At 38.6% G+C, this 14514-nt stretch overlaps 1 protein-coding gene across 1 annotated transcript in view; it reads right to left on the reverse strand.

Annotated features, from left to right (window-relative positions):
• Nucleotides 1–746: 746 nt before the first annotated feature.
• Nucleotides 747–14514, reverse strand: part of sff (BRSK family serine/threonine-protein kinase sugar-free frosting) — a 32526-nt gene continuing 18758 nt past the window's right edge. Inside the window, exons 7-15 of the mRNA XM_074173482.1 lie at nt 14079–14278; nt 13619–13840; nt 9414–9544; nt 9156–9359; nt 8904–9053; nt 8684–8850; nt 6118–6304; nt 5760–5923; nt 747–4072 (exon numbers count right to left, since the gene is read on the reverse strand). Of these exons, the coding sequence (XP_074029583.1) occupies nt 3845–4072; nt 5760–5923; nt 6118–6304; nt 8684–8850; nt 8904–9053; nt 9156–9359; nt 9414–9544; nt 13619–13840; nt 14079–14278 (1653 nt within the window). The 3' untranslated portion in view covers nt 747–3844. The remainder of the gene's footprint in view (nt 4073–5759; nt 5924–6117; nt 6305–8683; nt 8851–8903; nt 9054–9155; nt 9360–9413; nt 9545–13618; nt 13841–14078; nt 14279–14514) is intronic.

Genomic DNA, 14514 nt, shown 5'->3' on the forward strand with positions numbered 1-14514 from the left:
TTCTCACCAGCCATGACTCTGTCCAGCATCTATGCAAAGTACACAATATATAAAGTATATGTTTCTAGTTTAAAGATGCTGCTTTGGGCCTCAGCCCAACCAATATGAAATCTGAACTCGATTCTACTCTGGGCAAGTCTTCTTCTTCGTTTACAACAGTAAAATGCAATGCACCAGCTCACAAATCCATTATCGCAATGACCAAAACCAACGAATCAAAGTTTGAATGGCTACTTCATGCATCCTATTCATCAGATTAGCCCCCTCGGGTTATTTTCTGTTCCCAAACTTGAATAAATGGCTTAGGTCAAAAATTTTCGAACAATGAAGAAGTGATGTCGGCAGTTAGTGGCTATTTTGAGGAGCAAGACAGTTATTATTATTGAAACCGTACTTATTGAACGTCGCGTCGCTGGAAAAAGGGTATAGAGCTGCAAGGAGATTATATTGGGATTTTTTTTTTCAAAATTTGTTGTGTTTTTCTTTGTTGGCCGGTTATTTCTGGGACCACCCAATTAAGAGAGTAAAAAAACGTTAAAGTTCGTATTGGCGAGCACAAGAAAAAGGCCCAGCGAGGTGAAACTAGCAAATCTGGAAAAGCGGATCAAAATAACATTAAGTGGTCCGAAACTGGGATAATCCGCTGGCTTAGGAGGAGTTAAGAGTTGAAACTTAAGAGTTTAGAGTTAAGATCTGAGAGTTAGGAGTTCATAGTTAAAGAGTCAAATTAGCCAGGCTAGCGTGAAAATATGCAACATAAAGAAATCTCTGATTGAGCAGGAAAACAATCTACGTTGCACTGAATCAGAAACCGAGAAAAGAGAAAGAGAGAGGAGAAGGGAACGTGGAGGGAGATGAAGCACCCAAGTGACCTATAAATAGGCCAGTTATCACACAATTGATTGAAGATACTAAAAAGCGAAAAGTCATGAAGAAACTCAGTTTGGGAACTTTTTTGACATTTTTCTCACCTTGCTTTTTATTTTATTTCATTTTTATTGTTGTGTAAAATTCATATTCACCTCATTATTTAACCGATTAATTGATTTTTTTCATTTCGGGGTACATTCTCTTTACATTACTTTTGTTATAATCAACCCATTCGAATATTTTGTTCAGGTTATTTTCAGTATATCCAATCACTCAATATTTCGATCATTGTCATTTCATTTGTTATTCCATTGATTTCAAATCTATTAATACCTTTCAACTCAACAAAAGTCCGAACTTGTTACATCTACAATCTTCAGCCAGTAGTATAAAAAATAATATTGCATGGGGAGAAAATACATACCTACAGGGTGCTAGTAAATATGTGTGACAAACTTCAGTGGATGATTCTGCAAGAAAAAAATACTGACTTTTGCTCGAGAATGCTTCGTTTTCCGAGACCCGGGGTGTTAAACCGAACATTTATATATTGCGCTGAAACCGGTCAAGATATACAGATGAAATTTGGTGGATGTTTAGAGGTAGATATTGCGCATTCGTAGCGCCTTTAAGAATTTTATGTTCGTTATGGCGCGCATACTGGCAATGATCCACATGGAATCTTTGAAGACCATTTTCAGCATCAGTTTTCAGTAAATGTGTGTACTTGTTGATCATTCTATCAGTCCATATTTCCTCCTACAACGGATAATAGGCGACTCTTACCTTAATTTTCTACAAAAAGAGTTAACTGCAGCTATAGCTGAGACAATACCCCTGGTTCATGCATGATGGTGTACCAACCCATTTAAACTTTGAAGCAATTTATTACTTGAATACACTATACCTATACACTATAGGTAGGAAAGGAACGGAATATTAGACTGCTCAATCTCCGGATTTGAATCCTCCAGATTTTTGAATTTAGCCTGCTCAATCGCCGGATTTGAATCCTCCAGATTTTTGCATTCGATTTGATTTTCTTAAGCAGTTGCGGATGGAATTTTATAAAATAATAATAATAATAAGTTTAATGCCCATCAAAATAAAAAAAAAATAACCAAAAACAAGATACATGAGATAGAAAAATAAAAACACTTTATATTTGATTGCAAATGGCCTTTGGTTCAGATCGCGAATTTGCATTCGCATCTGCTCTTCCACCAATGCCGAAAATTTATGAAAATAAATAAATGAGGGCTTGAAGAGAAGAAAAGAAGAGAAAAAAAAAAGAAAAGAGATGGTAATATATATAATGGTTATATAGTGTTGCGGAAGTCATGAGAACGACCCCAACTGCAGCACATGAGGTCCTACTCGGACTTCCACCATTGCACATCTACATACAAAGAGGAGCTCGACTGGTGACACACAGGCTAATGCATGGGCAAACCCCAATCAGTCAGTTACATGGTGCAGAATACTTGAAACTGTACAATGAACTGAAGGCAGATCCAATACTAGGAATGCCCGTGGACAAAACAGTTCCGCAGTACAACTTTCAAAAAGATTTCCAAATCATCATACCAAGAGGACTGGTAAAACGGCCCACCGGTAAGAGCGGAAGAAACTTGGTATACAGATGGCTCAAAGACCCAAGAAGGAGTGGGAGCCGGTATATTCGGAGGCAGAGCAAAGACGAGAATTGGACTCAGACTTGGACCTAATGCAACTGTGTACCAGGCAGAAGTAGCGGCCATCGAACACTGTATAGGGAAAATAAACAGGCAGAAGGTCACAAATAAAACCATTGCTTTTTCTTCGACAGCCAGGCAGGCAGCGTCGATTCGATAGATTGGTGGAATAAGCTCTCAGGAATGAGGCAGGCGAAAGGTTCATAAAGAAACCATCGCCAGAAGAAGAGGAGGAAACCGCACTGCATATATGCTCTGTGAATGCCAAGCGATAGCAAGGCTAGTACACGCAAGATGCAGTGAAGAGAAACCGGAGACTTCCAGCTATATGAAGGGGAGAGTTTTAAGGCTATGGAGTCTCATCAAAGATATCCAGCTAGACAATGAGCTCTAACAACCAAAGAGCATCACAATTGTTCTGAAAAGGTCGCATTGGATAAGGCCAGGGACCAGCTCACCGGCAATCTAATCTATATAGTTATATAGACTGACTTCCTGAAGTTTGTCACACTTATTCATTAATACCCTGTATATGCATACCTGTATACCGAGTGACAACGAAATCATTGAAATATTTGAAAAATGTCCATAGTTAAATCATTGAAAATCGTTGAAAATATATCATCGTACAGAATTATATCATTCAAATCGAAGTTCAACTTTTAAAATATATTGTTAATGACTATTCTTGAAATAGATATAATACATTCGATACATATGTAAGATTCTGAGGAATCCGATGATTTGGATTGCTTGATTGGAATGAACGGTGAAACTGATACCTCTGGCGTGGAATAAACCCGAAACAACCTCTTTTACCAAACACCAGAACTGCAATACTTTTCTCGACGAGTATGGAGATGGCATCTACAGGAGATGGAGTTTTCTTCATCTCCTGAAGACGCCATTGACTGTTGAAACACGTGTTGGGACGAGTACTGCAGTTCTGAATTTTGGGAATTGGAGATCATTTTTTATTTTTCATTTCGAATATCATGAATTTTTATTGGTACTCTTGTGCTAAGAAAACTCTATTATCATACTCAAATATTTTGTGTTTTGACTATAAATAAATCAAACAGCCCAGAACATCTCTCTCAGTCATCTTTCCGAATAACCCTTAGCGTACTATAATACACAACCATAATCGCAAATAGGACAGTCACGTATTGACTCAGAAGCTAACTTCTTCGCCAAACGCCACTGAAAAATATCAACCACAACTTCCAAAACACGATCTTCATTCGACTAACAATCGCCCGAAATATAGGCTACAAATATTACGCAATAGAACTACCCGACATAGTCGTTATGCATTTTTTCTCGCACGTTTCTGTGTTTTCCGAATTTGAACGAACCGCTTTCGGGGTCCCCGGACTATTCTGCTCGCACGTTTCCGTGTTGTTGTTTGTGGACGCCCTTCTGGAAACTTCCCTGGCTGCGGTCCTGACGTCGAAGACGCTGCATTCGCTCTCGAGATCACTGCCTTCTAGCTGGAGTACGTTTATCTGAAAAATCGAAAAAGTAATGAAAGAGGTAGTTTGGTTCTTCCCCACTCTCCCCCAATCCGCACCTTCATAACGCAAATTCACTTATAGTAGGGGAGCCCACAATGCAAAATGGGGATTTACTCGAGCGTCATTGAGACATATTAAGTTGCAAAGCTTGGATGATAAGAAAAAAAAAGTTATATATACCTTTTCATCGGTGGGGGAAGCAGCTATAGATTTTTAAATATGTAAAAAAATACTGTTGTATGGACATACTCGAGCGCGTCAGATATTGATATGTTCGTATGTTGATCTGATCATTTGCATGATGCGGGTGGTTGTACGTAAGGGTTGAAAGTGAAAAGAAAAAATTAATCGAGTGCGTTAGATTTTCTAAGGGGGTGTTAAGTGCACCAAAAAAAAGGTCTCATTCAATAATCTGACGATTTAGATCTGACGCAAACTCGCGGCCATTATTATAATGTGCAAAACAAAAATCGCCATTTTGAAATACTCAAGCGCGTCAGATTAAGATATATATGGTTCATCTTTATGTTTTAGACGTGCTGTCTCATAATCTGACGATTATCTAGAGGGATTCGCTTAATCTGACAAAAACAATTTTTTTTCAATTGATTGAACTCAATTGATTGAAAGGCTCAGGAAATAGCATGCAAATAAATAAGTGTATGCTTTTAAGTAGAATACTTGTATTTATAAGAAAATAATTTTTAAAAAATGCTCAAAAAAATTTAATTTTTTATAATCAATTGATTAATTAATGAAGAAAAGAGATATGAAACTTTATTTGTTTTTTACCTCTTTTATTTGTAACTAACGTTACTGCAGTTTCATCCTATAAGAACATTTTCAAACGTTAGTTACAAATGAAAGTGGTAAAAACATAGAAAGTTCAATTTCTCTTTTCTTCATTGTGATTTCCTACCACGTAACGGCTACATCCATCAATTAATTGTTTAATTAATCATCATCTTCATCTTTATCACGAACGAGTCTCTGTGATCAGCTGTGATAGCGTCATGCAACATAATTCAGAGTGGGGACGGAGTGAGAGAGTAATAGATAGAGAAAAAGTGAATAGAGAAAAGAGGAATAGAAACTTGGAAAGGGAAGTATAAGTATCACACAGCTGCACGCATTAAACTCAATCGACGAATTTTTGTTATTTCGGCTTGCGGAAATCGTCACATTATATATTTTTCGTTATCCTTGAATTATTTCCTTCAAAATAAAAAAAAATTAGTTACGCTCGAGAATGTCGAAATGACGTCATTTTTTCACAACTTTGCTGCCCTCCTCTGTCTTTACGTCACTCTCAAATTGTCAGATTCCTGGAATAAACACTTTTTAGCAGGTAATTAACTCACCCTACCTTAATCTGACGCGCTCGAGAATTTCTGATGATCAATTTTTTTTTACTAATCTGATCCTTTATTCCTCACAGACGGCCTTATATATGGGGCTCATATTTGGTGAAGGTACTTAACCGGGTACAAGGTATCCCCTGTATATTAATCTGCCGCGCTTTAGTAAATCCCGAAATCCCTGCTTGGGCTCCCTATTATTTGAGGTGTCCAATAAGGCACTTTGGTTCTTTCCTACTCTCCCCCACTCCGCCCCTTTATAACACTTCAAATAGTTGGTGTGCAATAAAATAAAAATTATGTGTCGCTTTATAACTGACCTGCCTGGCATTCAGAAATAGTTCGCTAGAGTCTGATCCACAACTGGAACTCTCGCTGAGCTCGGTTGTGAATTTTCTTTGGGCTCTTGGACTAGGCGGAGGCCTTCGTGTGCAAACTTGGGCTTGAATGTGTTCACATACTCTTCTGAAACGTCTAATATTACCTGGAATGTGAAGTTCTTTATTTTTATTGGATTGGATTTATAACTATTGGTTTTGAAATAATTTTATATTGGAATTAATTCAACTAAAAAATATATGACTTGTGGTGAACCAAAATTGTAAGCATTTGAAGAAGCGAATGTTTCGTGGTGTTGCAAAAATTGTGTGGAGAAATTCAAACGTGGAGTTCACTCACCTGATAATAGTGTGAAAGTTATAGCAAAAATATGTTCTTTGGCGTTATCCCTTGATTGTTTGATTATTGGTGAAATGTCCACTTGAAATCGTACGTGTCTTTGAAACATCGCTGGACCTGTAGTACCCCTTTTATATTCTACCCTAAAGGACATCGGACTTGACACTGAATGGCTCAATTCTGCTATCTGAAAATTAAATACAAAGCTCCTCTAACACATGTGTAATGCACTACGAACAACGTTTATGATTTAATTTTAATAATAATTTAACTGATAAACTTCTGGAATCTACAAGTGTATACGATAAGGCTCGTCTGAAAGCAGCAATGATCAAGGAATCGGGTGCTCGGCTGAATGCTTTACCTGTTGCATCTCTTGGAACACTATTAGACGATGAATCTTTCAGAATAGCAGTAGGACTTAGGATGGGTTCATCTATTTGTGTTTCTCATACTTGTGTTTGCGGTAGTATAGTTGATGAGAAAGTTACACATGGTTTGAGTTGCAAGAGAAGTGCAGGGCGTACATCTCGACATCACCAAGTGAACGACATATTGAAACGAGCTATGTTGTCAGCGAATGTTCCTGCAATTCTGGAACACTTAGGTACCAGTCGAGATGATGGTAAACGACCAGATGGTATGTCTGTCATACCATGGAAATACGGTAAACCTGTGGTATGGAACTTTACTTGCGTTGACACGGTCGCGGCTTCCCATCTAGCCGAAAGTTCCAAGTCTGCTGGAACTGCAGCATTGCCTGGCGAGAAATTGAAAAGGAAAAAATACCAAAATCTTGGAAACAACTATCTGTTTCATCCAGTAGCGGTTGAAACTTTTGGTGTTTATGGCCCGGAGTCTCTGTTATTCGTTCATGAACTCGGAAGGAGAATAGGCCAAGCAACGAAAGATCACCGTTCTACCTCTTCTTTGATAGAAAGAATTAGTATTGCTATTCAACGTGGCAATGCTGCTTCAGTACCTGGAACTATTCACATAATTCACATATTCACATAATTTTGATGAGATTATGCATTGCCCTAATTTCAGTACGGAACTGAAACCTCTTCGAAACAAGTTGAGATATGTAGATATTCATCAGTCTCCTATCAAGGTTAATTCACAAGTGATTGATCCACCTTATTCTTTTTCAGTGCGGTCAGTGGACTCAGGTCATTCTTGCCCCCAAAAAATGAGTTGCAGTTCTCGTAGAACTAGTACCCTTTCAGTGCAAGAGCAAGTGCAAAAGCAAGAGCCGAATCGATCCCTCTACGAAACCCTTCTTCACTTGGAAGGATCGATCGCAGCTTGAGAAATGGTTCTTTTGGAGATTCTGTGAAACATGTTCTTCCCTACGAATCAGTAGATAGTTGTCCTGAAAATCTAGAGAAGAAAATTGGATTGGATAATTTAGGAAACACTTGCTACATGAATAGCATTTTACAAGTGTTGTTCATGACGAAGAATTTCAAGAACGAAGTTTTAATGATTAACGATAACGGGAATGTTTCCTACTTATTCATCAAACTCAAACACCTGTTCATGAAGCTGCAGTTTCGTAAGAAGGTATCATCTTTCCCTCCAACCGATTTCCTGGAGTCTTTGAAGTCCACTAGATACTCGTAAGGACAACAAGAGGATTGTTCCGAATTCTTGGGGTTCTTGTTGAATACTCTTCGTGAGAAAAACAATAGCAAAATCAATACCCCTGACCGCTCTGGACTGAATGATTCCGTACAACCCATCTCGTCTTGTGTTTGTAAATCTTTTGCTGGAAAAATCCTCACTTGTTTACTTTGTGGTAAATGTTCAAGAAGTACTGAAAACTTATGTGAATTTCTGGAACTTCATCTAGCTTTTCCTAATACGACTAATAACCAGTCCGTGGAAAGCTTATGGTTAAATCATCTGAAAATGGAATTTTTAACAGGTGATGATCGACTGTATTGTTAAACATGCGCCAAACCAACTGTCTGTTATAAGGAAACAAGTATAGCTGAGGCTCCAGTCAATCTAATAATAACACTGATGATTTTCAAACAAGAATCAACTTCTAACGGTAGCAAGAAACTCTTTGGAAGGTTCGAAATAGATGAACATTTCAACCTAGCAGACCACTATTATAATATTCATGCAGTCATTGTTCACTGTGGTTCTGGCGTTGAATTTGGTCATTATTACGCCTTGGTCAAAGAAGAAACGGACTGGTTTAAGTTTGACGATAGTCGTGTCACGAAGTGTTCTGGCGATGCATTGAATTTATTGGAGCCTCTGGAGACACCCTACATTTTGTTTATACGAGAGAGGACATTGTTAGATCAAGATCTTCAGATGATGTAGTGCTGCTGCAGGTTCTCCGGGTTTTCCTGCAGCTGAAAAAGCAAATGCGCCACTGGAATCAATGAAGTCGCTCCGGAGCGCCAATTAATTTTTATTGTTGTTTTTATTTTATTTTTATAGTTACTTTAATAAAACTTTAGCTATCTTACTTATACTTTTCTATTATGCTTGTGCTATAATTTAGGGTATGTTTTGGAGAACCTGGTAACTAAATATCATTTCGTACCGATAAAAAGGCATGTATTAAGTCTGCCTTGACAGAAGCTAGCGGTTTGCCCTTCACCAATATAGTAAAAGTTTCATCTTTTTCCGTGGTCATCAAGCTACCAAACCAGGACTTCTTCGTGAGCTCCGGCGAAGACTCGGGAGTTAGATGGACTTCCTCAGAAGATGCTGAAAATTCCATATTGATAAAATATAACCAAATCGGTGTTGCTTTACGTTACCTTGAAGTTTCCTTCTGTGAAACCTTGGGGAACCTAGAAAACTATTTTTGATCGTAGTCAGCCTTGACCGCCAGTGGTGACTGGTACTGCTGGAGTGGGGAGAGCCTGGGGGCGTCATTGGAGCTAGTATCGTGGGACCAGGGATTCGCACTACAATAAACATCAACATACGTGAATCCCATCTCTTAGAACTTCCAGAAATAGAATGGAAACCGATCAAGTGACTAAACGCGATGCTTATTTGGAACTAACCTGTTACTAAGCTTGAGGTATCATTTTCAGGGGACTTCAAAGCTATTCCTGATGTAACGGGCGCCCCTCCACTACTATTGGCTCTATGGTGAGTGGGAGTGGCAGGTGGAGGGGTAACAGTAACGTGAGTATTCGAAGTAACGTGAGTAGAGCTCCTGTGGGTATGATGTGGTGCTCTCTGGCCAACTGGCGAAGACATTCCAGCTAAGAGAAACAATTTATCTGAAGAGTTCGTGGTGCAATATAACCAAGACTTACAATGGGTGTTGGTAGGCGTTATGGCGCTGTTAAACATCACAGGACTGGAGGAACCTGACGATCTCGTGGGAGAGTGGATGTTGAGGCTGCTGTGCGTGCTTCCCGTCGACGGGCTCCTTCTGGGGTGATGCCTTCTAGGACATTCATGTAGTGAACTTCACGAAAAGGAGAATAAACATATATTCATTTTATTGGCCTCACAAAAATTATCTAGCGGGTTAAACCTGAAGCAGTTTCAACAAAGCATTCTGTGTCCTTCTTGTTGACGCTTTTACAAGAGGGGGGTTAGGATTGTGCTGCCAGAAAAGAAGTGAAATGGGAAAAATTGATACGGTTGAAAACGTGGAAGGATGACTTTTTTCCTTCGAATCGATACCTTGCTCGTATATACTATACTAGGTGACAACGAAAGGTAAACACCCATTTATATTGAGAATACTTGGTGGAAAAAGGTCTCAATTACATTAATGAACCCAACATAAATTCGACAAATCTAGTAGTTTTGGAAATTGATACAGATATGGCGTTGATGAGGACATGTTACGGCAATAAACATATTGCCGCAGAAATTTCATCAAAATCTACGTAGCAATCCGGAATTGAAACTAGTTGAATCCATGAAAGAGAAATCGGCAGCATACGAGCTGATGAAGGTAAAATGGCCAGAGCCATGAACAAAGAAGAATACTAGTAGAGAAGACTTTAGATTTTCTAAATGCTGGCATGTACGATAGTCTCAGAAACGACCTCACCCAGTTATATCAGAAAGAAGTCAAGGAAACTTTGAAAAATATTCATTGTGTCATGGATGAAACAGAAAAACTCAGATTGTTTGTCATAAACCCTTAACTTCATTCGTTGATTGAAATACACAAAGATAACTACCCGATTATACCTGTAGTTTCTTTTGTCACAGCTCCTTCAGTTAAAATATCCGAAAAACTCATCGCAATTATTCAAAACCATACCAATATCAAATCATAATTCAGTTTGAAGAATTCATACAATTTGATCAATGAAATTCAAGATATTACACTCTCTGATAATGTCAAATTGATTTCATTCGATGTGAAGAATCTGTTTCCCAGTATTTCTCCGAATGAAACGATTGCTCTGGTAGAGAATCTATTTGACGAAAGGTAGTGATGAAGGAAATACTAGACTTGGTAATGTATTTTTTTAACCTACATACTTGACAGATAATAGCAAACAAACGAGTAAGTTTCCAGAGAAATTGGATGATCGTGAGACCAGTGAAGTCCACACTAGTGGATATGTCTGGGCCTTGTAATGATGAGGTGATCTATATCCTGTTGGGGTATGTGGGGGCTGTTGTAAATTCATCAGTCCACGACCAAAAATATCCCACACATGTTTGATCAATGGAAGATCGGACGATCAGGATGGCCATGGTAAGCGATTAATGTCATGCTGATCCATGAAGTCTAGAGTTACTCTGGCCAGATGCTGTTTAACGTTGTCTTGTTGAAATATAGGGTTCTCGATGATCTCAAGATCTGGAAAGACATGAGGCTCCAGTACTTCGTGAATGTAACGAAGAGCTGTCATGTTGCCTCTAATAAAGACTAAATGTGTCCTGCTACCATATGCAATGGCACCCTATACCATAAAACCAATAGTATGGTGAACATGCCTCTTTACATCGAACTGGGGATCTCGTCTTTCACCACAACGCCATCTGTTCTGCAATTGCCCTAGTAGAAATGAACCGATCCCTAAGAGCCAAAAGTCTTAATCAGCGAATGTCACTCGCTGTTGTTCCCCTGCGACGATCGGTGCCCCTAGCTCTGTGTTCTAGGCTTTCGTGGGTCCATGCCTGATAATATCATAGAATAGTACGTAAAGATCTATTGGTTCCTGAAATTTCTCTAACTGAAAAACCTGCCTCACGTAAGCCAACAATTGCACAATCTGCACTGACAGCAGACGAGCTCTATTAGCCTTGAACAGACAACGTGTTACCTCAGGGCTAGTACTAAACTGCCACCACGATTTAGCCAAAGCCTCGGTAGATAATAACATTTTCCTGAGGTGGGTTGACGGGCACGACAGGAGTAAAGGTAATCGCATTACCGATTATTTAGCCAAGGAAGCGGCTGGACTAAAAATTTAGTTCCTACTGGCACAATCCATAAAGAGATGGGATGGAATCAAAGGATGCAGTCTTGTCAGGATCACCCCAAGCGACCCTGGGAACCTGGCGCCGAAGAAATATATGGCGATGACCAGGATAAATCTACGCCTAACAGTAGGATTTCTGACTGGCCACTGTCAACTAAGGAAACACCTCCATAATATGGGACTAGTGGACACACCTCTATGCAGGATCTGTGAACAGGAAGATGAGACTATCAGGCATGTCCTATGCGAGTGCCAGGAATTATCGTCAATAAGAGAGTGTGTGTTCGGCGAGTTTTGGCCTACACCTGCCGATATGAAGGAGATGTCTAAAAGTGACCTGTCCACCTTCCTGGGAAGGACAGGATGGACGATGTCCTAGGAAGACAACTCTTCGGAAGGATGTACAATGGGTCACATGTGTCTTGAGTGATGTGGGCTTACACTCACTCTTCCTACTCTACAGATACAGAAGCCAACAATTCGTCCTCTCTCAAAGTCACTAAGTTGAAGAATACGACGAAGTTTGTTGTGTGTGTTAACAATACGAAACACTTTACAACAAACTCTTCAACGGTTAAAGTACAAATAAGAATAAAAATTGAAGAAATGGTAAATGCTCACACAAAAAAACAGTTGAAAAACTGATCAGAATAGCTTCCGGTACAGCTGAAATTTTACTGGCTTTTTACTGGCCTCAACATAAATACACATGCAAAATATTATTGAAATATTTTCAATATAAATGGGTGTTTACCTTTCTTTGTCACTTAGTATATTCATATCTTAAAACGAGACTCTAAATGATAATTATTTTTACTGATTATCTTTTTCAGCCACCTTTATGAAGTAGAAAGCTGTTTCGTTACTATGTCACGAGATCAAATTTACGAAAGCGTAGAAGGGCCATACAAAAATATTTTTTTCGATTTGTATAATTCTGACTTTCATCTTAGAATTCTGAGTTGCAAGTCAGAATTCTGACTTGAATCTCAGAATTCTGACTTGCAAGTCATAATTCTGAGATACAAGTCATAATTCTGACTTACAAGTCAGAATTCTGAGATACAAGTCAGAATTCTGCGATACAAGTCAGAATTCTGACTTGCAAGTCAGAATTCTGAGATACAAGTCAGAATTCTGAGATACAAGTCAGAATTCTGAGATTGAAGTCAGAATTCTGACTTGCAACTCAGAATTCTGAGGTGAAAGTCAGAATTATACAAGAAGGGCCACACAAAAATATATTTTTCGATTTGTATAATTCTGACTTTCATCTCATAATTTTGACTTGTGAGTCAGAATTCTGACTTTCATCTTAGAATTCTGACTTGCAAGTCAGGATTCTGACTTGTATCCCAGAATTCTTACTTGTAAGTCAGAATTATGACTTGAATCTCAGAATTCTGACTTGCAAGTCAGAATTCTGACTTGCAACTCAGAATTCTGAGATAAAAGTCAGAATTTACGAATCGAAAAAAATATTTTTTGTGGCCCTTCAACGCTTTTTTACAAATTCAAGTTACTTAACTAAAAATTTATCGAATGATGAAAAAACAGAATTGAAACTGAGAATAGAATAACTTTGATTCTTGAATCTGAAAAAAACATCTTATTTTTGAAAAATCAAATATTCAAGAAATGAAAATCATTTTCAATGAATCTAGAATCTGACAAGAAGTTAGCAGATGTCAATTTCAAATGTAGGTGTACCGTGGGTGCTTTGCTTCACTCACTCAGTCGACCACTGTGTGAATCGGTGGTTCAAGCCTCAGGCCGGACGATCGATTTTCACTTATTATCGTCCAACCGGTGTTAGGAATCACATGTTAAAAAGTAAGACCTCGTTAGTCCTTAGCTCGCACAAGTTTCGACTTTTGAGAATTGTCGTTTGTAGAGGAGCAACCGGTGGTTAACGAAAAAACAGATATCAAATAGATAAGTGAGCATCTTCCCCGTCGAGAATTCTAAAAAACGTGTTCGACTTTCCCTTACATTATCTGTGTAAAAAAAATGTTGAACCGTACTTCCACGCCTTCATAGAAGGTTATTAATGAAATTCTCACTTGAAATGCGTCCTCCTAGGTGTGAGAGGTGATCCTTCACTGATTTGCCCGAACTGCAAAGTATTTTGACCGTTTATCCTACAGGTATCTATTCTTTTCTTAGGCGGGTCTTGGCCTTCTGGATTTCTCATCCGCAGCATCGAATCTGTTTCATCTTCGCAAGCTGGTCTTCTCCTCTTCCTCTCAAGCAATAAGAAATAGATGACCTTCTCGGTATTGTGACTGGAACAAAGTTGTCGTTATCGAAGTAAATATTGAATAAAAAATGAATGAAATTCTCGTTTTCCACGAATTCGAGAAAAGATAGTATTTCCAGTGAATATCAACTACGAAATATGGAGTTTTGTGACCATGCACAGAAATGTATCCCTTTGTAAATTTTGAATGTTCATAATTAAGATGGTTTGATGTGGTGAATAGATCTCTTAGAGATGTTTTTATTGTTTATCCAGTACTTTACCTAGGACTAAGTAGATGCTGTATCAACTTCTCCTTCTCTTTGAAACAACCTAAGCTACAAATAGCTTGAAGAACGTCTGGATCCACTGCTTCAACGGACGGCAACACGTGGGTCTGGACGACCTCCATCATGGGTAACTCGAGTTCCAGTTCTCCTTTACCCCCCGCTGTCACCCATGGATGTTTGTTGATGTCTGCCAACTAAAAACGGGCGGTTTAAACGTGGGAAAAAATGGAAAATATTATATGTCACTGGTGTGTCGTTTGGTTTCATGAATGCGCCTGATATTTTTCAAAGGTTCATGAATCAAAATTTTCAGAGATTATTTTGCTATTGATAGCTGCCTTGTGAGAATCAAAAAATGTATCACAATGGATGTATTCTCAAGTCACTCACTATTAACTGATATTTAATGAAAACAGCATTTTCTTGAAAG

Source organism: Leptinotarsa decemlineata, unplaced genomic scaffold, assembly GCF_025532065.1.
Source record: "Leptinotarsa decemlineata unplaced genomic scaffold, Ldec_3_MD MMD2_tig00000251_RagTag_RagTag, whole genome shotgun sequence".
NCBI classification, from domain to species: Eukaryota; Metazoa; Arthropoda; class Insecta; order Coleoptera; family Chrysomelidae; genus Leptinotarsa; species Leptinotarsa decemlineata.